Here is a 27,975-nt window from a genome sequence, read left to right as displayed (position 1 = left end):
GAGTCACCAGCCACCCACTGAAAACATATAAACATTAAACTTATATAATAAACAAGAATAATTAATTGAAAAGATTCTGATAACTTTATTAATGAGTAACTCGTTCTGAGAAGAAAAACAAAGATATTGAGTGTTTTTCAGTTCCTGAGTAACCGCGGATGGCCACTAGTTGCCAATGCGATAACCTTATGAACTTTCAATTTCAACGAATACATACAACATGTCAACGTAAAAATCGCGCCAAGTTCGGTACAAAAATATATTTGTAGGATTCCCAATATATGTATGTAGAAGGTTGTCATTTCTTTACAATCACTTACCTATTTTTTTTATTTAATATTTTTAACACGCTTATATTAACTTCACTAGTAACTACAACTGTATGTAAGAAAATCTTAATTTGACCGGTCACCAATTAGGATGAAATTTTGCACACGCTCTGAGTCCTGATGACAATTTAATACATGACTAGCACGTTTTTTAGTTTTTTAAACTATAAATTTTAATATAAATGAGTGTTAGGTTTATAAATGAATGATAGTGAACCATGCTTGTCAGTAGGTTACTAAATAATCAATATTGTTATGTACAATTGAGGACAATCAATCAATCAATAATCCTGAACTTCTATTATGAGGTATTTGTTTTGATGGTTTTGACCACAAAATGGATATAAAAAATATGTGTAGGTACTAATAATAGAATACATTATAACCTTGGCTAGCCTGAATTCATCATCAGTTTTACCTTTCTATTGAATAGGCCATTATGTCCCAAATACGTTTGTATAGCACGTAAATGTCGGTCCTGTTTGTGAACTCTCTCCGTTGGTGTCGGATTGCCGTCCCATCGGACTATGAAAGTGAAGGAATAGTGAGTGCACCTGTGTCTGCGCAAATGCTTGTGCACTATATGTCCTGTGCACTTGGCTAATCTCCTTATATGAGAACAACCGCCCGCCGTAGCTGATAATCGGCTAGGAGGACATCATCACGTCCCAAAGACATTGAACTACTTTTGCCCATTTTATATATACATATAACATGCGTGCAAGAGCATAATAAAAAATAAATGACTGTTCCCAAGTTTGTTAAGACTTGGCTGAACACACTACCGGAATGGAATGAATTTGGGTCTTCCCCAAACATAATATAATCTGCAGGCGGACGGCGGTCAGTCCGTCGTGGTCCGTCGCTAACATAGCCGGGAGTTCGCACGGTCACACGCTTTATTTTTAATACATATTTATCTTTATAAACCGCATGACTTGGCTTGTCGTTATAGTTCGGCCATTCAGAGAATGCGTTCCTGACACGTCGCGATTGAACTGACGACGTAACTTTGCAATGGCGTTGCAGTTACGATAAAAATATTTTTGCTGGTTGTTTACCGTTTTAACAATTGAGGAGCATTAAAACAACATTATTATATCAATAATCAATGAATGTTATTACGTCGTCAGTTCAATCGCGACGTGTCAGGAACGCATTCTCTGAATGGCCGAACTATAGTACTACGGGAACCATGGAAGCTCAAGCCAGTGTCAAAACTTGCACGTTAAACTCTTTGCAGTGAATTAAGTGTACCTATCGTTTTTTTTTTAAAGACTATGGTGAACTTTTTTTAGTGAGTGAAGAAAAGTGTTTTGAAGACTATGGGAACTTTTGAAAAACGTGTTTTTTCGTTTATCTAGTGATTGTTTTTTTATGTGTGGTGTAGTAAAGTGCTCTGAAACCGACGGTTGGATACTGAAGGAAAATGTAAATATGTTTTTTTTTATTTTATTTTATTTTGGCGTTGTGTTTTGTGCGGTACGAAGTTCATTTTCTTTGTTATTTTTATTAGTGTTTTGAATTGAACGATTAGATTCATTCTACGTGATTTAAAATAATAGCTGTCGATGTTACAGTCATATTATTATTGTAGTCTAATATGAACAGGATAAATATGACTTAAAGATTCTTTTACGAATTATTTTAAAAATTCTTTTCTAGTTTCTAGTTTGCTTATCTATATGTGGTGGCCTTATCGTAGACTTGACCACTTCATGAAATGACTCGACCATTTCATGAAATGGTCCCGTTTCATGAAATGTTTCACTGTCTATTGGCCATATCATGATATGACTTGGGCAAATCAATGATGAGAAATCGTTTCTCGATATGTGCAACTGAAAGCTAGGCTTCTTCATGAAATAATCAAAATTAATTGATCACATCGTAAAATAGTTATGTAAATTGCCCCTAGGGGCGCTGCCAGCGCTTTATTTACGTTTGAAGATGGCGGCCGTTGACTGCATTGAAAATTCTCGCAGCGAAAAATTGAATAATTCGTTTGAGGAAGCAAGTGACAAAAGAGTGTACGACGAAAATAATAATAATATAAAATAATTATACGTTGGTGAACAACGTTTTTTAATTATAAGGTTATAAAACAAATCAAGAACAGTAGGGTGACCACGCCAAAGAAGTCCATGGAATTACTGGCTGTCAAAATATGACGTTATGGAAACTGCAGATGAGGAATATCTTATATTTAAAAAATCGATCCTACTATCCGTATAATTCCGATGGAGAATTATTTTGAAATATTAAAGGAAGTTCATAAAACTGATGGATAAGGTTGACGACTAAAAATTATTCAATACATTAAAAATAGGTTTATATCCCAAAGAGACCCATTGAGCTATTTATTGACTATTACTGTGTTATCAATAATAATATATATGACAGGAACATACTTTGCTGTTTAATTTGCTTACTCCGAACCCCATGGAATTATTTACCAGCGATGTAACCCTTATAACCTCTTGCGAGTAGTAGCGAGTGTAACATTCACCAGATACAAGAACCCACCGCTCTCAGAACGCATCCCAAACGAGCCAGCTGAGCGCAGACCTAGGTAAGATGGGGAAACTCATCTTCCCCGATAGTCTGCAACATAGTATCCAAGAATAATGTCCTCTTAGCCAATTATCGGCTACGGCGGCTGTTCTCATGTAAGGAGATTAGCCAACTGCGCAGGACATATTATAGTGCACAAGAATTTGCGAGGTGACACACAGACACAGGTGCACTCACTATTCCTTCACTTCCATAGCCCGATGGGACGGCAATTTAACACGACCGGAGAGAGATCGGGCGTAGGACCGACATTTACGTGCTCTCCGATGCACAAATACCAACTTCCAGGCTGCGAGCTGTTTCGTGAAAGTCTCTTAAACCCACAAAGCGATTTCGGCTCGACCCGGGAATCAAACCCGAGACCTCGTGCTCGACAGCTGCGCTTGCGACAGCTAGACCAACGAGGCAGTGAACCTACAGGTTACGTCATTTTAGATTAGGTGTGTTCTATTTTAAGATTCCTAAAATGTTACTAAAGTTCCTATTTAATTTTTATTTAAATTATTATGTATGTCGAACTTAAAGGACAATGAACAAGTTCTTACTCTTAATATTTGCAATTGAAGTTATGAAAAAAACCTAAGTTTTTTTGCCTCCTGACAATTTTGAGCTGTGAAAAATTTCACAACTACCAGATTTTATGAAATTAAACTGTAATGGGTCGACCCAAAATATTGTGGATTTATATTAAATATTTTATGGATACCCTATTATACCATACGGCCAGACGTGGATGACAAAATCGAGAAATGTTGACGATTTAACGATCTGGTCAAATTAACAAGATCATTTCATGAAACGCAACCATTTCATGAAATGCTCAAGCTTTTCATGAAGTGGTCAATTCTACGATATGGCTATGACATATACATATATATAACATAATGTCCAAAATTGGATAGAATCTTTTGATATACTTGCATCTTGTCCAGATATTTTGGTTTTAGAACTTCAATAACACAGTGCTTACAATAGACCGGGTGGAAAGGATTTACAAAGTGTGTCGCACCTAATCACATAAAATTAAACATGCTAATCATCATCCTCCGAGCCTTTTCCCAACCATGTTGGGGTCGGCTTCCAGTCTAACCGGATGTAGCTGAGTACCAGTGCTTTACAAGAAGCGACTGCCTATCTGACCTCCTCAACCCAGTTACCCGGGCAACCCGATACCCCTTGGTTAGACTGGCGTCAGACTTACTGGCTTCTGACTACCCGTAACGACTGCCAAGGATGTTCAATGACAGCCGGGACCTACAGATTAACGTGCCATTCGAAACACAGTCATTGGTGTCTAAGATACTCGTATACTTAGAAAGTTCATACAAACTTAGGAAAGTTGCATTGGTACTTGCCTGACCTGGAATCGAACCCGCGCCCTCATACTCGAGAGGTTGGTTCTTTGCCCACTAAGCCACCACGACTTTAAACACGCTAATATACTGGTTAATATACGTCGATTAGCACAAAGAAAAAAATAAAATACGAAAAATGTTTTTTTCAAACAAAGTACTTAAATAGAATAAAAATGTGCGAGAATTAGAACAGCATATAAGAGTCAGTCATTACAAACAACGGAAATTCTCCCTTGAAAACTGACAGCTGTCAACTGATCAAAACATTCGATACAGACGATACACCTAACTTTATCTCTGCTTTACACATGATGTTGTAAACTATGAAAACGAAAAATGACTCCTGTGGCTAAACCACTGAATGGATTAGGTTATTTTTTTACATTTACAGTTTATTGCTACAGAATATCATAAAATATATGTGATAGGATTTAATGTGATTAGGTAGGTACGGCACACCCGATATATTTATCTCTCCGACCTCCTTACCTTCACTGCTCTGCTCTTATTGGTCGTAGCGTGATGTTATATAGCCTATAACCTTCCTCGATAACTGGACTATCCAACACAAAAAGAATTATTCAATTCGAACCAGTAGTTTCGGCGATTAGCGCGTTCAAACAAACAAACAAACTCTTCAGCTTTATAATATTAGTATAGATATATCCCTACTAGCAAACCCGGCGAACCCTGTTTCACCATCTTCTGTTAAGTTCTGGTACCCTAGTACTCGTGACAAACAATGATTCGATTTCAATACCATTATTTCATGGTAGAACATTGAGTTGCTAATGCATTTATCTGAGTACTAGCTTCCGCCAGCGGCTTCGCCCGCGTGGTTTGTTGATAAAAAGTAGCCTATGTGTTAATCCAGGGTATCACCTATCTACATACCGAATTTCAATCAAATCGGTCCAGCCGTTTTTGCGTGATTGAATAACAAACATACATCCATACATTCTCACAAACTTTCACATTTATAATATAAGTAAGAAGTAAGATGTACGCTTAACTCTTTAAAACTACGCAACGGATTTTGATGCGGCTTATTTTAATGAGAAAGGTTTAAATATGTATAATAACATTAATTAAATAGTGCAGTTTTTTTTAAGCCTACTGATCCTACTTCCTACTACATAATATTATAAATGTGAAAGCTTGTGAGAATGTATGGATGTATGTTTGTTATTTTTTCACGCAAAAACGGCTGAACCGATTTCGTTGAAATCTGGTATGTAGATAGGTGATACCCTGGATTAACACATAGGCTACTTTTTATCAACACACCACGCGGGTGAAGCCGCGAGCGGAAGCTAGTATATTATAAATGACATCAGGATAAGATGACGTAATCCTTAGGATCTATATTGTTTAAGACGTAGGTATAACGATTTAAAGTTTCATTCGAACCTACTATCCTGCTTATATTTACAGTTGAATAGTTATTTCAAACGCAACTAAGAAAACGGACCATTAGTCATCATCATCATCTGTCTAGCCTCCCAACTATGATAGGGCCAGCTTCCAGTCTAATCGAATGCAGCTGAGTACCAGCGTTTTACATGAAACGTCTGCCTATCTGACCTTATATCCTCCTAAGAGAATACTGGACCAATTTGAAAAAAACTTCCAGTGTTAGATAGCCCCTTTATGCAGGCATATAGGCAATTTTTACCTATGTGCTGAAAAAAGATCTCTGAAACTAGTTGAAAATAAAATCTTTTGAATTTAACTTTGATTCAGGCCGATATCCTTGGCATTCCCTAAAGATATTTCAAATGATGTTATCATCGTGCATTTATTATTAGTTTTGCAAGCTTATTAACCGTTTCTACGAACTATAACCAAGATTACATTGGAGATAACATTATTGACATTTTAACTTATAGACTTTTAAAATATTTGAATAATCAATTTTCTGGGAAATATAGGCTGTTTGGGAGGCAAACGAATTTATTCACAACTTTAATTTAACGAATGGAATGTTAACTTTGGTTGTGTTTGCAGTTTCTCTAAGAAATGATAATTAACGTCTTCTCTTATTTAATTTTATGGATAGACTAGCTGTTGCCCGCAACTTCGTCTGCGTAGGCAATATAGAATAGTCAAAATACTACTTATCCCGTAGGTGCATTCTTTCACGTGACAGTATAATTAGGATTAGCACTTAGCAGTCGCATAGATTCATTGATCAAGGTTGTGTTGTGGATGTGACCATTTATCTAAACAAAAGAAGTAAAGTTTGTGACGTTGTGAATATCTCTGGATCTAGTCAGCCAATTTGGAAAATTATTACGTATGGTGCGTAAGTAATTTTCACAGGAAACAGTTATAATCTATGTCTATATGCTTTGAGTCTGACAAAGCTGTCATTTGTACATTTTCTGCAGCTGCTGCGACTAATCAGAAGCCAGAAAGTCTGTCAGTTTCACCATGGATATCGTCTTGTGTAGTGAGACTGGATTGAAGATAGGTAGATAGGTAGTCGCTCCAAGCAAAATATTGGTACTCAAACAGATTCGGTGACTGGAAGGCAACACCAACATAGTTGGGGAATAGCTGGATGGATGATAAAATGAGTCATCATCATCAGCAGGCGCATAGGGTAGGATAGTTTCACTACTGGGGAGAAACACTTGTATGACGGGGATTTTCTGTGCACTTACTCACTATGGTAAGGCTGACCCCACATTAGGCGTGCGCGATCCTCGGGCGTGTGAGTAGCGCGGGCGTCGCGAGCGTGCTGCGTAAACGTCGCGTTTTGCTGCCCTGCGGCATGTGTGAAGAATGCAAGCGACGCGCTCGCGGCGAGCACGCGGCGCTCGAGTTGCGTTCTTACCCCTTCGCCCGCTATCCCCGCCGCCCGCTAAACGCCTTAGCCCGCGCTACTCACACGCCCGAGGATCGCGCACGCCTAATGTGGTGGCCTAAGCCGGGACTCCACCGAAATGTTTGCATTAGTTCACGAATAGGCAAAATGTACGTATCTGTGAGAGTCCACTTCATGTGTTCGTACTTGAAACCTGCAGTTTTGCCAAGATTTTCAAAATGTACTCTCGCAATTTGTCATTTCTTGGTGGAGCCAGCAAATCAAAAGAAACAGAAGTGTTGTATACTGTGCGTCACTACCGCACACCGAGAAAATTTCGCTCTTGCGGAGGACGTTTATATACCATATTTTGTGTCACACAGGACGACAGTAAGTATCCACCGAAACACTTTCAAAGATCTGATGAACGAACAAATCAGACCTGACTTGGTCACCTGGGGCCAATCAGAGCTCTATGAAGCGATCATATGCTTTGGCTCCTACTGTTATTGTGGTTTCTGAAAATTTATTCACCTCATTCAACGATGAATGTAATTCTGATGGTACTATTAAGAACACTTACTTAGCGCAGAAGCTGACGTTGGCAGGTCGACTCTTTTGACTTCTCGAATAGGATACCATTGGTTTTTGTGCAATGCACACCTGCAATGCATGCTGGATTAGGATAGGATACAGGTGGATAGGATTTGTAACAGAAAACAATTCTGTCTTTGTGATTGAATGACATCAAACGTAGTTTTATATAAAAGGTGTTTTTTTAGACTTGGCTCGGGTCTTACTGAGACTGTTCGTAATCGTGACCAGTGTATTTGCGATCAGAAGTTGAAAGTAAGCATGTCTCTGGTATGCGACGCGCAATTTGTGCGTTTTCAGACGCATAAAGCATTTTACGTGTGTATGGTATTAAATCGAGAAAGCTCCCATTTCTTATCTGCACTTTGTATCTGGGCTTGTTCTTAAAGCTACAGAATCCTACATTACCTACCTACCTCACACTTAGCACACGCTCACGCAGATCCTACTTTCTTCTAGGATTAAGTTTACATATTTTGCATCAGAAAAAATAATTAAGGTCTACTTAATACTACTCACTCAAAGTAATTTGTTTTCACATTAAGGCGCGGCTCCACCGCGGTGCACGGAGAGGCTAGGCACGTGTATTAAGCTTCGCTTTGTAAGAAAATGTATGTGGTTGTGTCCACTGCAACCCACGGAGAGGCTACGCATGAATTGACGTCATTGATACACGCGTGGCTTGCTCGAATAGGCGGTTACATAGCTCAACGCTGTCAACGTGGGTCTACGTTTCCACTGGAGTACACGAATAAGACCCACGACTATGTACAGCTCGGTTATCGCAGAGCAGTTTTCAGTCATTCACGTTGTGGAACGGACGCGTTTCGTGTTTCTCGTATACATATATCGTATCGAGGTACTCATAGAATGGCATTGGTACTGACTTTGCTAGACAGTTCTTCTGACGATGAATCCGAAAGTGAGATTGATGATCATTGACACACGCATAGCTTGCTCGAATAAGCGGTTACGTAGCTCAACGCTGTCAGCGTGGGTCTACCCGTGCGCCGTGCCACGCTATACATAGTCGTGGGTCATATTCGTGTACTTCAGTGGAAACGTAGACCCACGTTGTCAAACAAATGAATACACGCAGCTAAAATGCGCCGCGTGTCCGTGCACAGCGTGCACTGCGGTGGAACCGCGCCTTTAGTGGAAGATAAGCTAAACTATGTTTATGAAAAAATCCTGATATGAACTCCATCTGTAACTTTAAATGATAATTAATTGTTCCACTAAAGTCATCATTTTTGACATAATGTTCAAAAAATAATTTAGATGGCACCGTTTTAAATTTGGCTGAGAACTATTCATTTTCCTTTCATCAAGGTAATAATTATAATTTTATTTTGATGGGGCACGGCAAACTGACAAACTCTATTGAAATGTCTATCGAAAAATTACACTACGTGTTAAAATATGGTGAATTACGGAAAATACACAACTCCATCTGTTGAAATAATAATCCTCTATAAAGAATGTATGGTAATTTATTGTCATTTACCACCTCGCTCCTTTGACAAATTTGATGTATTTTATTTAACACAGATTACCACAGATGGAGCTACTTTAACCTTGGCTAAACAAAATTTTCATGTTTTTTTTTCTTCCGAAGTTACTTATGAAGGTGTGATTTTCTGTGTAAAGGTTAATAATAGGCCGATCAACTTATATAAGTACAACATTCAAATGTACAGTTTTGACAAACAGATTGCGTGTCGTAAAATTTTACATCTTGAATTCACAAAATTAATCATATCTTTTGATAGAGTCAATCGATTTCGATAAAACAAAAACTAAGTAATACCCCAAGTTACGTAGAATTTTTGTATATAAGCATTGTCTGCATTGAATTCGTAGATTTTACGTGAATCCCGAACAAACAAACAGATAAACAGACAAACAGACAAACAGACAAACAGACAAACAGACAAAAATGACAAAAATGATGGAAATGGGTTCTGTTAGTTATCCTTTAACATGCTGGCTATTTTTTTTGTCAATTTCTTCAATGTACAAAAATTATTTTTCTACAGATTTATTATATGTATAGATAAATGATCATTTTGATGAATCAGCCCCAGTGTGGTTTCTATTACTATTTATTTATTGTGTAGAATAATAATGTGATATAATCTTATTTTAGTTTTGACCTGCTTTTGATGGTCTTATTAAAAAGAAAAAAAACTTTATATTTAAGTTTTTTGGCTGTAGGTCCCGGCTGTCATTGAACATCCTTGGCAGTCGTTACGGGTAGTCAGAAACCAATAAGTCTGACGCCAGTCTAACCAAGGGGTATCGGGTTGCCCGGGTAACTGGGTTGAGGGGGTCAAATAGGCAGTCGCTTCTTGTAAAGCACTGGTACTCAGCTGCATCCGGTTAGACTGGAAGCCGACCCGAACATGGTTGGGAAAAAGGCTCGGAGGATGATGATTTATGCTTTTTGGAAGATGATTCAACTATGTCTGTCGCGCTTTTACATCATAACTACTTTGCCGAATAAGATGAAATTTCGTACAAAGATATTCTAAAGTTGGGAAAGGCCATTGGCTAGTTTTTATCTGGGTACGTTAAGTAATTCTCTCGGAATGCACGTGGAACCACAGACAACATTTAGTATGTTACATATAGTCTAAGCTTACTGTCCATCTACACAATTTTTTTTATAAAAAATTAAACATGTTTTGTTTGTTAATACCGTAAAGGAACCGAAACTACGGAACTGTTTTGAAAACATCTTTCACTGCAGCGTAGCTGCATTGTCCCCGAGTTAATATAGCTATATTTTATTCGAAAACTGGAACAAACAGTTTTTGAAACCGCTAATTTTGTCTATCTATATTTTTTATCTAAGATTTAATGTTGCTGGGGCGTTTCTTACGTTTTTCTTCCCAGCAAAAACACATAGGAAGTGGTGAAGGGCGGGCGTTTTGGGGGCTGTCTTTTGATTTTAACGTTCGAAAAGTACTGATTTATCAGTCCAATTTGAATAAACCTTTTTGAGTTTGAGTCCATTGAGTTTGATAACGTCTGCAAGTTGAATGGAACTCCAGTTGGCATTAATTAATAGACTAGTGTATGTTAAATGCACTGCAGTGTATGCATATGTCCCCAGCGGGGCCCACCAGGGCCACAGTCTGCCGGGGCTGCGGGATTGTTCGAAAGAGTTATCGCGGCCCTAGTACATAAAGAGCTTAAGAAGGAACATGGCGGGTTTTAGTCAGTAAGAATCGGACACTCCCTCAAGCTACTAACCCACAGCGGAAGGGGTCATTTGATGATTTCCAATAAAAAAGTGTGGGCCTTACTACAAAAACTTTAAACCCTGTTTTACACTTGTTTAATAAAATTTTGGCTGCAAAATGAACCATATGTCAACGTCATAATTTGACATTTTTTTAGACAAGGCATAAACTGACGTTTAAAAGTTTTTGTGGTATATAAGACGGTGTATGTTTATGTAGGTATTTTAAATATAGCTATTTCACAACAAGATAACCATCACTTTTGAAGTGTTCCCTTTCCAAGAATGACATCAGATACTTAACTCTACTGATTTATCTATATCTATACATATAATAAATCTGTAGAAAAATAATTTTTGTACATTGAAGAAATTGACAAAAAAAATAGCCAGCATGTTAAAGGATAACTAACAGAACCCATTTCCATCATTTTTGTCATTTTTGTCTGTTTGTCTGTTTGTCTGTTTGTCTGTTTATCTGTTTGTTTGTTCGGGATTCACGTAAAATCTACGAATTCAATGCAGACAATGCTTATATACAAAAATTCTACGTAACTTGGGGTATTACTTAGTTTTTGTTTTATCGAAATCGATTGACTCTATCAAAAGATATGATTAATTTTGTGAATTCAAGATGTAAAATTTTACGACACGCAATCTGTTTGTCAAAACTGTACATTTGAATGTTGTACTTATATAAGTTGATCGGCCTATTATTAACCTTTACACAGAAAATCACACCTTCATAAGTAACTTCGGAAGAAAAAAAAACATGAAAATTTTGTTTAGCCAAGGTTAAAGTAGCTCCATCTGTGGTAATCTGTGTTAAATAAAATACATCAAATTTGTCAAAGGAGCGAGGTGGTAAATGACAATAAATTACCATACATTCTTTATAGAGGATTATTATTTCAACAGATGGAGTTGTGTATTTTCCGTAATTCACCATATTTTAACACGTAGTGTAATTTTTCGATAGACATTTCAATAGAGTTTGTCAGTTTGCCGTGCCCCATCAAAATAAAATTATAATTATTACCTTGATGAAAGGAAAATGAATAGTTCTCAGCCAAATTTAAAACGGTGCCATCTAAATTATTTTTTGAACATTATGTCAAAAATGATGACTTTAGTGGAACAATTAATTATCATTTAAAGTTACAGATGGAGTTCATATCAGGATTTTTTCATAAACATAGTTTAGCTTATCTTCCACTAAAGGCGCGGTTCCACCGCAGTGCACGCTGTGCACGGACACGCGGCGCATTTTAGCTGCGTGTATTCATTTGTTTGACAACGTGGGTCTACGTTTCCACTGAAGTACACGAATATGACCCACGACTATGTATAGCGTGGCACGGCGCACGGGTAGACCCACGCTGACAGCGTTGAGCTACGTAACCGCTTATTCGAGCAAGCTATGCGTGTGTCAATGATCATCAATCTCACTTTCGGATTCATCGTCAGAAGAACTGTCTAGCAAAGTCAGTACCAATGCCATTCTATGAGTACCTCGATACGATATATGTATACGAGAAACACGAAACGCGTCCGTTCCACAACGTGAATGACTGAAAACTGCTCTGCGATAACCGAGCTGTACATAGTCGTGGGTCTTATTCGTGTACTCCAGTGGAAACGTAGACCCACGTTGACAGCGTTGAGCTATGTAACCGCCTATTCGAGCAAGCCACGCGTGTATCAATGACGTCAATTCATGCGTAGCCTCTCCGTGGGTTGCAGTGGACACAACCACATACATTTTCTTACAAAGCGAAGCTTAATACACGTGCCTAGCCTCTCCGTGCACCGCGGTGGAGCCGCGCCTTAATGTGAAAACAAATTACTTTGAGTGAGTAGTATTAAGTAGACCTTAATTATTTTTTCTGATGCAAAATATGTAAACTTAATCCTAGAAGAAAGTAGGATCTGCGTGAGCGTGTGCTAAGTGTGAGGTAGGTAGGTAATGTAGGATTCTGTAGCTTTAAGAACAAGCCCAGATACAAAGTGCAGATAAGAAATGGGAGCTTTCTCGATTTAATACCATACACACGTAAAATGCTTTATGCGTCTGAAAACGCACAAATTGCGCGTCGCATACCAGAGACATGCTTACTTTCAACTTCTGATCGCAAATACACTGGTCACGATTACGAACAGTCTCAGTAAGACCCGAGCCAAGTCTAAAAAAACACCTTTTATATAAAACTACGTTTGATGTCATTCAATCACAAAGACAGAATTGTTTTCTGTTACAAATCCTATCCACCTGTATCCTATCCTAATCCAGCATGCATTGCAGGTGTGCATTGCACAAAAACCAATGGTATCCTATTCGAGAAGTCAAAAGAGTCGACCTGCCAACGTCAGCTTCTGCGCTAAGTAAGTGTTCTTAATAGTACCATCAGAATTACATTCATCGTTGAATGAGGTGAATAAATTTTCAGAAACCACAATAACAGTAGGAGCCAAAGCATATGATCGCTTCATAGAGCTCTGATTGGCCCCAGGTGACCAAGTCAGGTCTGATTTGTTCGTTCATCAGATCTTTGAAAGTGTTTCGGTGGATACTTACTGTCGTCCTGTGTGACACAAAATATGGTATATAAACGTCCTCCGCAAGAGCGAAATTTTCTCGGTGTGCGGTAGTGACGCACAGTATACAACACTTCTGTTTCTTTTGATTTGCTGGCTCCACCAAGAAATGACAAATTGCGAGAGTACATTTTGAAAATCTTGGCAAAACTGCAGGTTTCAAGTACGAACACATGAAGTGGACTCTCACAGATACGTACATTTTGCCTATTCGTGAACTAATGCAAACATTTCGGTGGAGTCCCGGCTTAGGCCACCACATTAGGCGTGCGCGATCCTCGGGCGTGTGAGTAGCGCGGGCTAAGGCGTTTAGCGGGCGGCGGGGATAGCGGGCGAAGGGGTAAGAACGCAACTCGAGCGCCGCGTGCTCGCCGCGAGCGCGTCGCTTGCATTCTTCACACATGCCGCAGGGCAGCAAAACGCGACGTTTACGCAGCACGCTCGCGACGCCCGCGCTACTCACACGCCCGAGGATCGCGCACGCCTAATGTGGGGTCAGCCTTACCATAGTGAGTAAGTGCACAGAAAATCCCCGTCATACAAGTGTTTCTCCCCAGTAGTGAAACTATCCTACCCTATGCGCCTGCTGATGATGATGACTCATTTTATCATCCATCCAGCTATTCCCCAACTATGTTGGTGTTGCCTTCCAGTCACCGAATCTGTTTGAGTACCAATATTTTGCTTGGAGCGACTACCTATCTACCTATCTTCAATCCAGTCTCACTACACAAGACGATATCCATGGTGAAACTGACAGACTTTCTGGCTTCTGATTAGTCGCAGCAGCTGCAGAAAATGTACAAATGACAGCTTTGTCAGACTCAAAGCATATAGACATAGATTATAACTGTTTCCTGTGAAAATTACTTACGCACCATACGTAATAATTTTCCAAATTGGCTGACTAGATCCAGAGATATTCACAACGTCACAAACTTTACTTCTTTTGTTTAGATAAATGGTCACATCCACAACACAACCTTGATCAATGAATCTATGCGACTGCTAAGTGCTAATCCTAATTATACTGTCACGTGAAAGAATGCACCTACGGGATAAGTAGTATTTTGACTATTCTATATTGCCTACGCAGACGAAGTTGCGGGCAACAGCTAGTCGATTATAAAGATATTATATCGGCTTAGTTACGGTTGGACACTTGAAATTAAAATGATTTCACGGAATTTCACTAGCTCTTGCCCCGACTTTGTCGTGCCGCGGTAGGCGGTGAAGCGGATCTCATGTCGCATTGATCTGTATTAAATCCGCACCGCCTGACCGCGCGTTCGAGCGGTGCTCTTTTGTTTGAGCACCACCGCCCTCCGTGGCGGTGCTCGGTACCGTGTGATAATCGCCTTAAATTGTATCCTGCTTTTCACCCTTTGATTATGTATATAATCAAAGTTTTCACCCGCGTTCCGAGGATACACGCCCTGATACAAAAAGCCGTGCCTAAAACTATCAATAGAGTATCGCAGTGTAGGTACAAAAAATCACCAAAATTGGTTCAGTCATTATAGAGCGTAACAAACAAATATTTCGTTTGTTATTGTATTTGAGCTACAAGAGAGTAGGTAAATTATGTTAATGTTTGGTTTTCTTAGAAAAATCACTTGAGAACAAGAGGTACTCAGCTCAACGATAAGATTATTATATCATTATCAGTAAGTAAGTATTATAAGCCTTTTCCGCAACAATTCATTTCTAATTTTGTTATGTAAGTAGTTAAGGTTAAGTTTGTAAGTTGCTTTTGTGTTTATTAAGTTAAAATTAAGTAGGTACATCTTACAGAAATAAAACATTTTGTAATTTGTAACTAAAATTGCAGACTAAACTGTAACAGCCTTACTACAAAAATCTGCCATTAAACATCTGTTGAACACTTGTCTAAGAAAATGTCACATTGTGACGTTAAAATAAGGTCCGTTTTCCAATCACATTTTTTTAGGCAAGTGTTCAACAGATGTTTAAGTTTTTTTAGTAGGGCTGTAGGAGTCTGACACTCTCCTCAGCACCCCAACAGGGTCATTTGATGATTTGTCCTGACTGTGATTTACCTAGTTAGCTATTTAAAGAAAAGCAGCCAGCGGCGGCTCTAGCCATTGCGAGGCTACGTGCGGCAGGTCTATGCGAGGCCCTTTGTCCTACGTGAAAAGTCTGTTGTGAGCTAGGAGTTATTTTCTTGTTAATAAAAGGACTTACAAGCGGCGCTACCTTCTAGGTTCGGCTAAAAAAGGATGAAAAAAATAAAAGAAGTGGAAAATAAAGCACCCGCGAGCGTAGCGAGCGCAAAAATTTTTGAGCTTTGGGTCACTAAAGCACCTAAACTTGTATATTAACCTTTGACTGGTGACATGGTTTTTCTGTAACATAACTGGTGACGTGCGGTCTGAGAGGCCGCTGCCATAATATAGTCTGTAGCATTGAAATTAAGTATGGTAGCTTACCGCATAGTATAAAAACAGTTTATTAACACACTGAAGGATAAAATAAAACAAAATGGTATCCTCTGAATATAATTTTTAATCAAGAACTTACCATCATAAAGTTTGCAGTCTCTAAAATCAAAGAACTAGAGGTGAGATCAACAATTAGTGACTTAAAAATTTTAATTAACATATTAAAACAAAAATACTTCTTTTTCATAAACTATAGTAACTAATCAACTTAAAAAAAAATAGGAACCTTACTGCAAATGAGATATAACAAAACTGACATTGGTCAAACTTTGGTAATTTTAGAGACACTCAGGGCACAATTGAAATTCATGTAAACATGTTTTTTACATGAATTACACTGGTAATTTGATTTCCTATTCAACTTAGGAGGACAACTGGCACAGGTTTTCCGTATTTTTGGCGTGTTTTCTAGGTTTTGTGGTTCAGGTGGTAAATCAGAACCCAAAATACGCGCCAAGTTGATACGTACATCGCGTGGTGCGTGTGTATTGTAAACTCTGCGCTTCATGTGAAGTAAAACTGTGTTTCTAGCCAATATTTTGATGAAGTTTCCTCGCTCGATTGTGTTGGCATCAGCTTCATATAAAACATGTGCGTTTACTGTGCTGATGTCCAACTTTCGATAAAATATCACCATTGGCCATTAGCAAAATTACGTAAAAAAGTTACGTAAGCGGTGACATGGGGTCTGAGAGGCCGCCGCTCAACTTTAGATCGATATAACTTACCGAATTAAGCTTGTCTAACGCAGCTATCCCATTCTACGGCGCCGACGCAACTGAACTCGAAGCTACTTAGACGCTAAAATGCGGGAGGTGCGGGGAAGGGTGAGAAACGATGACTCAGTGATGTCACTCGGCCTGTGAGACCGCTTGTCACCAGTTAAAGGTTAAAGAACGGTGCAAGGTGAAGTCGCGAACGCGAAAATTTTTGAGTTTTGGGACATAAAAGTACTCTAATCATGTCAGAACGAACGGTACTGACAAGCGAACAGCCGCGAGCGTAGCGAGCGCGAAAATTTTTGAGTTTTGGGACATAAAACTACTCTACTCATGTTAGAATGAACGGTATTGACAAGCGAACAGCCGCGAGCGTAGCGAGCGCGAAAAATTTTGAGTTTTGGGACATAAAACTACTCTACTCATGTTAGAATGAACGGTATTGCCAAGCGAATAGCCGCGAGCGTAGCGAGCGCGAAAATTTTTGAGTTTTGGGACATAAAAGTACTCTAATCATGTTAGAATGAACTGTACTGACAAGTGAACAGCCGCGAGCGTAGCAAGCGCGAATTTTTTTAAATTGTTTGTTTAAGGACTCTCAAATTAAACTCGGAATTAAGCACAAATAAAAAGAATCCGTGACTGGATCGAGAGCCAGTTGTTTTTGTTACGTTGGTGTTCCAATTTTTTTGTTAAATTGAGAACTCAAAAAGTAAACGCAGAATTAATAAGAAATAAATAAAGAAAAATATTTTTTTTCTTGGACCAGTTATATATATATTTTTTAATTATATTTTTTTATATTAGTGTGGGTTGTAGCGCGAGGCCCCCCCAAGCGCGAGGCCCTGTGCGAAGGCACAGTTCGCACACCCCTAGGGCCGCCACTGAAAGCAGCTATTCCTCTTAATATCTTTGGTTGGCCCCCAAGCGAGGATATCCTGATGTTTGCCTGACATTTGATTTGACCCAGTTCACAAAATTACCTCTTACGCTTGGAACATGAAATTTTGATTCAAAGGCTTTGAATTCATGTGCTAAGTATATATGTAACCCGTGGCCATTTTGATTAATTTCTTTCAATTTTTTCCCCCAGATGGACCATCGTAACAAGAAGTATTTCGTGGTCTCCTTCTTGGAGTTACCACATCCGAACATGGACAAATACGTGTGTGTGCCCAGATCCTGGGTGACGTTACGCCCAGAAGAGCAGTCCAGTTTGGTATCCTACCCAAATGAAAACCCAGCTCTGACCAGAAACCGCATTGAGAATACAGAACCATGTGAAAAGAATTGGCCATGTTATCAAGCTACTATTGCATATATTACTAGTAAGTTAAATTAAACATAGGTACTTCTTCTTTGTTCTAACTTGTTTAAGGTCGGAACCCAGTCTAACTGGATAAACTTGAGTACGAATTACTGGTTTCTTATGAAGCATGGAGCGGCTGCCTATCTGACCTCCTCATTACTCCTCAACTCAGTTACCTGGTCAACCCAATACCCCTTCGTAAGGGGTTATTAGACTTTCTAACTTTTTATTACCCGTAACGACTGTCTTAATTACAAATGACAGTCAGAACACACTTTAACGTGGCCTTCGAAACATGGAGGATGAACGGATTGCCGTCTGATCGAGCTACGAGAGTGAGGGAATAAGTGCATCTGTGTCTACGCAAATGTTCGTCCACTATAACATATCCAGCGCAGCTTAAATCAAAAATCATTTATTCAAACAAGCTCCAAAACAGCCCTTTTCGAACGTCAGATTGACAAAAGACAGTCCACAAAACGCCCACCCTTTGCTGGCTGATCTCCTTCGAGAACAACCACCGTAGCCGACTTAATCGGTGTTATTATTAGTTAATGACAACTTAAGTATTGCACTTTTTCATAAGTTTCTTCATTTTCTTTGCGTGCAGATAACTACGATGATGCGGACAACTGGATAGCTACCATGTATGATGATGGAGTCGACTGCCAGTGCAGCAACTCTCCTGGCTTTCGTGAGTTTCACTGATATACAGCTGTTCCTCCCGCGTCCCGACGAAACTACATCCCGTACCTGGATAAAAATGACGCTATTGTATAAGTTTCTTTAATTAAATAAATATATTTAAATCATCCTCCGAGCCTTTTTCCCAACCATGTTGGGGTCGGCTTCCAGTCTAACCGGATTCAACTGAGTACCAGTGCTGACCAGGCCCGCCGCTAGCTGTTTGTTCGCCCGCGTGCAAAACTGATTATGCCGCCCTACGACTACATACGTTTTGACAAAAAATATATAAGGGGGGGGAGGGTAGATCCAGGGGATCCGGACCCTCCCCGCCCATTCATATCCATCTTACTTGTCCAACAGAAAAAAATATGTACATGCACCGCTCTGATTGCAGAAACCCCACCTACTTTTGGATAAATAACTATTGCAATACATAACATACATTACACATAACTTTTTATTTACTTGAAATGTTCAGAGTAACCTAAGCAGTCCTGGGTTAGCCCATAAGCAAACTAAGCAATTGCTTAGGGCATCAATGCAGTGCAATCATTACCCAAGTGGCCCCTATGTATTGAAAGATTGTGATTAACTTAAACTAACGCACTTAAATATCTATAACAATGTTTAAAGTCAGTAAAATATGTTACTTGGTGGGTTTCCCATTGAAAACTTCCAAGGCACATTTCATATGTAAGGAAGCGCGAGCGGAGCGAGCGCGAAAATTTTTTAGTCTAAGGACACAAAACAAATAAAAACCACTGTTAATTAACAAAGCTAAGTCAAAAAGTAAGATATGCACAGAAGTGAAGTGCAAAAGCCGCGAGCGAAGCGAGCGCGATTTTTTCCTTAGTTTTCATGAAGTAAACATATTATCATAAAAAGCCATAACGGACGTGCGCGAAAAATGTTGTTCGGAATTGAATGCCTCAACAATTAAACAAAGATAAAATGCGATATCTGACATGGAGCTGCGAGCGCAGCGAGCGCGAATTTTTTTGGGGATGCAAAGGGTAAAACAGTCAAAATTGATAGGAGACGACCAAAGCTAGGGCGGCTTTTTCTGAAATTTTATTGGTTTAATTTTGCCGCCCCCTAAATAGCATTTGCCCCACGCTACGCCACTGGTTGATCTTAAATCGATTTTAAGAATCTTTAATTTTGAAAATGTCCTTTCAACAGATGTACCTAATTGAAACCGGCAGTGTAAGTAATATTCTTAGCGCTATTGCTGTGTTCGGAAATATTGAAATCAAATCATTGGTAAAAATATATTGTATTTTTTAAATATTACGTGATAACTCGCTAGATTTGCCGCCCCCTAGGACGTGCCGCCCGCGTGCTGTGCACGCGCTGCACGCCCGCTTACGGCGGGCCTGGTGCTGACCTCCTCACCCCAGTTACCCGGGCAACCCAATACCCTTTAGTTAGACTGGTGTCTGACTTACTGGCTTCTGACTACACGTAACGACTGCCGAGGATGTTCAATGACAGCCGGGACCTACAGTTTAACGTGCCATCCGAAACACAGTCAATGGTGTCTAAGATATACTTAGAAAGTACATACAAACTTAGAAAAGTTGCATTTGTACTTGCCTGACCTGGGATCGAACCCAGGTCAGGCAAAAACATAAATCTATTTACATAATATTTACACTAAATATAAAAAACTACTCTAGTAAAAACGAAACAAAACTAAGACCAAAAAGCATAAAAAAATTCGTCCCCATCGCTGTCGACTGGGAGCGTGCCCAAGAGGCTGGCAGCATTACCTCGTTGAATGGCCATGCTGATCCTTTGTCCGAGGTAATAGCCAGCCTTTTGGCCACGAGAAGCGTCAACCAGCCGCCTAGATAGATCTTTAAATAGGGTGTGGGCATTCGTACCCAACGATACTGTATAAAAGAGTGTCTTGTTAATATTGAAAAAAAATATTAACTTTTCTAATGTTATTTTTCCTGTAACAAATATTGCTCCTATAACTTGTTAATTCTGTTCATTGCTACTGTCTGTAGGCCTAACTTCCTGTAGCTTACGGCTAGTGACATGATTCAACATGGTCGTGAGATGACTCATCAATATATTATTAACTGCTACGCACTAAATTAGACAAAACAATGGAGACACTTATTGAAGTATGAATATAGAACAGAGTGATGAATTGAAAATGTATTTATTAGCCAGGGTAAAACATAGGTGTCCTTTATTCAGAATAATAAAAAAAATAATTAAAATAATGTAGTTTTTTAAAGTAGGTAAGCTTTTTTGACGGCAAGTAGCTCTTCACAGGGCCGATTCTCACAGAGGACAACTAAAGTTCTTAACAAAAATAAATAATTACAGAACAGTATGTCTGACTTTTATATTCTTACTTATATAGAAAGAAAGAAATATTTATTTATATGAATATGAATTATGATGCCGTTCCATAGGTACTTTAATCTTTTTTTAACTTCAAAATTATTTTTTCATAGTTGTTGTTAGATAACTCGAGTTCAGAGTTTCATTTAGAGTTTGGTTCAAATCAAAACAAATGTCTATTGATACTTAAAGTTTTTTATCAAACACACATTTTATAAGCACGAGTAGGTACTTAGTTTTATCGTTAATGAGGCCAGTCCCGAACGATTGTCGCTATGATAAATTAAAGTTTAAATATATAAGTATGAAAACAAAGGAATACCTATGCTTTAGTGTTACAAAGCTGTAGGTCCCGGCTGTCAGTGAAGCCAGTATGTCTGACACCAGTCTAACCAACCGGTATCGGGTTGCCTGGGTAACTGGGTTGAGGAGGTCAGATAGGCAGTCGCTTCTTGTAAAGCACTGGTACTCAGCTGAATCCGGTTAGACTGGAAGCCGACCCCAACGTGATTGGGAAAAAAGGCTCGGAGGATGATGAGTGTTACAGATTTAATGTTTGAATATGCTAAACTCAGGAACCACTTAGGTACTGTGCACTGTTTTATTGTTATCCAGGTGCGCGAAGTAGTTTCTATAGGACACGGGTGTAACAAGTGGAAGCCAGTTTTTCGAAAGCTTTTACAATCCCACTATAGGACGCAGTCCTTCTCTTCCTCTATTTCGATTTACCAAAACTTTTCCTTTCCTAGACTATTTTTTCTTAAAAGCTGTTTACCTACTATGAGTTTTCTCGTTCAGTGTTCAAAATAAACAGTTATTTTAAGGATAACGGTAATTTTTGTTGTCGTTGAACTTTGGCCTACTATGTTGTTACTTATTAAACATTTACTGAATAATTGTATTGCACTCTATAAGAGGTGTTACATAATATTTAATTATATCTTCGCAGATCTCACAACTACAATCAAGTCTGAAGTTCCGGATAATAATCCATTCGATGTTATAGACAGACTTCTGAACATTAAGAAAGAAGGTAAATAATGTAGGATATCACTAGATTTCATCCCACGATTTCACTTGCACCTTGCACCATAGTTAAAAGGAAAATACTTACACTATAATAATTTTCCAATGTCCTGTCTGTCCCAAAACCAAAGTATTTTTTAATTATTTTTAAGAAACCCGTTTTTAAGAGTAGGTACTACAAATTTTTAGTCGCCGATAGTTTGTTTGGAGTCATAAATTAGTATGAAGATGAATGTCAGTAAGCACATAAAATTTGAGGTATTTGGCTGCTATCAGACCGACTAGAACTTTGATCGAATTCACGATTTCCTAAAAAAAAAACCGCCAAGTGCGAGTCGGACTTGTGCACGAAGGGTTCCGTACCATTATTTAAAATCACGTTTGTTGTATGGGAGCCCCCCAAAATATTTAATATATCTAGTTTTCAGTATTTGTTCTTATAGCGGCAACAGAAATAATCATCTGTGAAAATTTCGACTCTCTAACTATCACCGTTCATGAGATACAGCCTGGTGACAGACGGTTGGACGGACAGAGGAGCGAAAACAATAGGGTCCCGTTTTACACTTTGGGTACGGAACCCTAAAAACACTATCAAGTTACCGTCGGCAGACTGTTTAGCGAAAGCAAAACAAAAACCATAAACCTGTTTCGGATAGGGTCGCTGCATATGCTGAGCGAGGGCCATTTCGCGTGATTGTGGCGCATATTTTCCTTTTACCATTTTCTTCTTTTTTAGTTTTCATTCCTGTTTTGTTTTGTTTTATTTTTGTGAGCTTTTATATGTATTCGTTTTTGTTTGTGTGTCACGAACGCGAATTAACGTTTTGATTTGATTTGAACCAACACCAAACGAAATATTGTTTTATTTAAAATCTGCAGACGATGTGCAATAATTTGATAACATCTCTTTCCACCCATCATTCTTAAGTTTAGTGTTAAAAGAAGTATTTTTAGTACCTAAATTCAGTTCATATTGGCATCTTTCCAAGGCTATCATTTTAGTTTACTACGCAAGGTTACCTTGTTTTTTCAATAAAAGCTTTCAGCAAATGTACAATAAAATCTTTATTTTGTACCTACAGTCTAGGGATGTATTATATTATTTGATGCGAAACTACTTTAAGATGTCTTAAAAGCCAATGTATCTACTAGAAGTGTACCTACATCGTAGGTATATCATATACTAGTATGTACCTAAGTAGTACCTACATTAAATAGTATTATGTTTTGTGTATTAAAACATAAAGCATACTAATATAAACGGGTTTTCTTCCTTTCTTCTGATATAAGATATCATGTAGTTTTTTGATTACATGCGTTTGTTATTTTTTCACGCGAAATCTTCTGTATATAGATTTTATAATAAGTAGTTGGCGGTAATGCAGCTTATGTATCTATCAGAATAACATTTGGGCTTCTTTTTATCCGGGTGCGTAAAGCAGTTCCTTCAAGATCGCGGGCGAAAGCTATTAAAGTATAAGACATAGTTTTCCGTTTCCTTTTCTAAAAGATATTAACAAAAGCTTTTTATTCTAGAGCCTGCTTCCCCACCACCGACGGCTTCATCTACATGGGAGCTCTTCAGCAATTCTTCACTAAGTCCTATCAGGAAAGAGGAACAGCCTGAGGAAACCTCTCAGGACAATCCCTGTCCAGACATTACCAACCCTAAAAGTAAGATAAACCTTAAACGAACAATTTCACCAAAACCAGATCAAAACAACAAAGCAAAGCAAGCAAAATTAGACAATACCACATCAGTACACGATGATTCTAACAACTTTGATAAAACTTTAGAAACATGTACTAATGTTGGAGAAAAAGACTTGGAATCATATATAGGTTCGTTCTTAAATGAATTACAATCATACATAAGTGGGCATGAAGCTAATCGTGAGGGAGCGTCTGATAATAATACAGTTACAGCACCCATGGATACTAACAGTACAACTAATAGTCAAGTTCCTTTAAGTACTGATAACGTTGACCGTCAACCACCGAATTCAACAAAACCACGCATATCAGTGGTTCCCGATGAATATTTGCTTGAAAATAAAGGTCAAACTGCCACGCTAGGTCATCGCAATGAGTCAAGGGAGACTCCTATACCTCAACCAAATCCAGCCAATGTATCCGCGTCACAAACGTTGATTAACTTAAACAACCGACAAAAAGAGTTATTTAAAGCTACACCGCCTAAAACTCAAAGCCATTTACAGCTGCCACTCAGAGCACCAATTGAGAACAGAAGACCTTCTAAACCTTCTGATATTCGTATCCGAAATATCACCCCAAAACCATCATCAACTGCACAGATACCCGTCATCAAAGGGCAACAAGAATTACTAGCTCAACCAATCCAAACAGAAGTAAATGTACGCAAAAATGTTTCACAAAACAGTGCTCAAATGAAAGTCACTCCACCAGGATTAACTGGAATGAGGAATAATCAAAACGCACCTCCTCGGAGTCTACCAAATCATTTGGCATCTCCAGAAATACATACTTCTTGTCAGTTATCCATGCCAGACCTTGGAAGCCCTGATTCAGATTTCAGAGACATTCCACCAACTCAAAATATTGCACCAAATACTGCACAGCAACCTATCAATAACGTACAGCAAAAATTACAATCTCAACCAAATCAAACAGAACGAAGTTTACTACGTAAGAATGTTCCACAAAGTAATTTACAAACGCCAGTGGCTCGTGCAGAAAACGCGCCTTCTAGGAGTCTACCAAACAATTCGCCATCTCCAAACACACATAATTCTCGTCAATCGTCCATGCCTGATTCAGGTGTCAGAGATATTCCACAACCTCAATTTATCTCACCAAAATCATCATCAACTGCACAGCCACCAGTAAATAAAGCGCAACAAGAATTAAAATCTCCACAAACACAGAGAGATCAAAGCTTACTACGGAAGGATGTGCCACTAAGTTGTTCACAAATACCAGTAGTTCCTGCAGGATGTCAAAAGGCACCGCTCAATAGTCTCCCAGACGATCCAGCTTCTCCAGAAACTGATATATCTCGTCGACTGTCTATGCCAAGCCTTGGAAGGCGCGATTCAGGTTTTGTTGACTTTCCGCAACCATTTTCGCCGTCCGATGCTCTTTTTATCGCAGAATCACCTGCTCCAAGTTGTCCTAATACTGGAATAACTCAAAACACAACAACTTTTTTTGAGAATATAACTCGTGTAGAAAATCAGCTGCCTAGAAGGCCATCGCAAGACCCAAATTCAACAGACAATAAAAGAAAAGTTGAACAAGGGGAAAATAATCAAATAAACAGCGCTACCGCAGTTGAGAATGCTCAACGGTCGGCAACTCCACAGAGACCAAATAACAAAACAAGTATGGCGAATGATAGAACGAATTCTTCGACTGTAGGAAATCGTCCACAGGAGCGCGTCGAAGTCCCGCTTACAGTAGAACTATTATCGCACCCGGAAAGACAACAGCACCTCGAACCAAATTCTAATGTTAGTACTGCAGAAAGTATTGACAGAATTACTGAACAGCGGAAGAATAGCCAAGATGCATTAAAGCCTTCTCCATTCAAACAAGACAGCTCAAAGGCAGCCAAGCTCCTGTCTGAACCTCCTAACGACAATAATTTAACACTGCTCGTCAAAGGCTATTTATTAGAAGATCCAAGTTCGGGGGTACTTTTCGTACAGCCTGCATGTCCAGGTCAGAATATTCTGGAACCAAGACGCAGCAGTCTCAATCCTATAAAGCAGGAGTGCATTGAGAATACAACTCAAAAGACACAAGAAGTTCGTCATCAAAATTCCCATTCACGGGGACAATGTCAAGAACCTGATCCTGAAATTGTTTCTCAAAACATCCAACACTCCGAACATCCGCCCTTGAATCGCAATAATAATAGGCCTGATCCACAAATGAACTTACGGACTACTCAATCCACGATGAATTATGGACATCAACGATCCAACCCTCAAAATACTCCACCTATGGATATGCATGCCAGTAATCAAAGGCCTGGTGATCAAATTGATCAACACATTATGAATGGCAATAATCAAAGAAATTATTCTCGAATGAATCCACAGGAAGTTCTATACATGGCCACTAATGGCGGTTATCATAGGCCTGATGGTCAAATAGGTCCTAATATTGCTAGACGCCCTGTAAATACGAATGAAGCATCTCAAGGACTTAAACATCAAAATATACGAAATCCTGTAGATATTGTTCCTCAAAGGAATCCGCAAAGTACTCAACGGCCTGTAAATGGTACTCACCAAAGGCCTAACTTTCACCCTGGTCCTCCAAATACCCAAAATCCTATGAATGGAAGCAATCAAAGATTTGCTCAAGCAAGAGGTTATCAAAATGGTCAACAATCAATTAATAGAAATGATGATCTTAACATTTCAAACCCAGTAAATACTGGAAACCGTTTGGATGAGCTTAACAATGTTATTCAAAGATTACAAGCTGAAGTTAGTGCGCTGAGAGCTCAACACCCCAATTACCAGACGAATGCCTCTAATCAACGGCCAAATCCTCAAATAATTGCGCAAAATAGGGGCCAATTTGTGAATATGCATAATCAACCATTTGATCCTCAAGCTGTGTCTCAGTTTCTTGAAAATACTCGACAGCCTCTGAATGGCAATAATCAAAGACCTATTCCGCAAATGAATATTTGTAACAGTATGAATGCCAATAATCATATGACTGGTCCTCAAACGGGTCCTCAAATTACTCGACAGCCTATGTACATGAACAACAATAATAATAGGCCTAATCTTCAAATAGATCAACATTGTAGAAACCCTGTAACTGCTGGTAATCGGATGCCTGATCCTCAAATGAATTCAGGAAGCATTATCAATTTTACTTACTCGGGTGTTCCGATTCAGGGCTTTGAAACCCAAATGCCTCTTCAGAATTCTAGCCCTATGAATGGAAGTAATAGACAGAGACCTGTCCCTAACATGCAACAAAGACGAAAAGCTCAAATGGACAATCAAAATAACGGAGCCCAAAATTGGAACACAGGGAATCATCAAACTTCTTTTCTGAACAACAATTCTATTGTTCAACAAAAATCAGTTTTCCAACACAATTTTCAAGATCCTCAGACAAATGCTGCAGTAGAAAGATCGAATCATGGATCGAATATTGAATTTGGCAGACATGAAAATTTAGGCAGATTTGAAAATCGTGGCGCAAATCTGCCAAACAATGGAACTCCATTTCATCAATTGGGCCCACAAGCTAGAAATACCGACGGACAAATGTGTACCTACAATCCTATGAACGGTTCTAGTCAACAAAGTTGTAGATGCCAATCATGCAAATCAAAATATACATATTTTACACATTTTTAAATATTTCACTTAAAGATATGTTATATTATTGTATAGTATTTATACCTAACATTTAGTTTTAGGTACCTACTGTTAAATCTAAGTAGATATGCGGAGGAATACTTCGACGCCTAATCGATGTTCTTTTATACAACATGTAACGTAATTAACGCACACCCTGAAACACCCCAATTAGAATATTATGTTATAATCATAATACGTACACTGAATTTTTAATTTAACATGTATATGCATTGTTATTTACTAAATTAGTTATACCAATTCTTGGAGAACTTTTTGGTCATACTACTACGCACGCAAATGTCGCGCCGCGCGCCGCTCGACTCGACACAACATAACGAAACTACGGAAAAAGCCGACAATACACGAAGTCTTATTACTTTGAGTTACGGTCTATTTGAATTTGTTTTGACTGTACAGGGTTAATATGACAATAATTTCCGTAGTTTTAATTATTTTTGGGATAAAAAAATACCTATATTAAAAAATTACCTATAAAATGATATAAATCGATTCAGTAAACGATTCTGAAC

At 38.7% G+C, this 27,975-nt stretch overlaps 1 protein-coding gene across 1 annotated transcript; it reads left to right on the top strand.

Annotated features, from left to right (window-relative positions):
- Positions 1-1,522: 1,522 nt before the first annotated feature.
- On the top strand, positions 1,523-27,563 carry LOC124643105. The gene is made up of 5 exons (XM_047181961.1): positions 1,523-1,760; positions 17,778-18,012; positions 18,604-18,687; positions 21,991-22,074; positions 23,607-27,563. The coding sequence occupies exons 1-5, from the start codon at positions 1,707-1,709 to the stop codon at positions 27,440-27,442; spliced, it is 4,293 nt and encodes a 1,430-aa protein (XP_047037917.1). The 5' UTR covers positions 1,523-1,706; the 3' UTR covers positions 27,443-27,563.
- The last annotated feature ends 412 nt before the right edge of the window (positions 27,564-27,975 follow it).

The sequence above is a fragment of the Helicoverpa zea genome, chromosome 26 (genome assembly GCF_022581195.2).
Source record: "Helicoverpa zea isolate HzStark_Cry1AcR chromosome 26, ilHelZeax1.1, whole genome shotgun sequence".
Lineage (NCBI taxonomy): Eukaryota > Metazoa > Arthropoda > Insecta > Lepidoptera > Noctuidae > Helicoverpa > Helicoverpa zea.
Note: the sequence above shows the minus strand (reverse complement) of the source record. Positions and strands in the feature narration are given on the sequence as shown.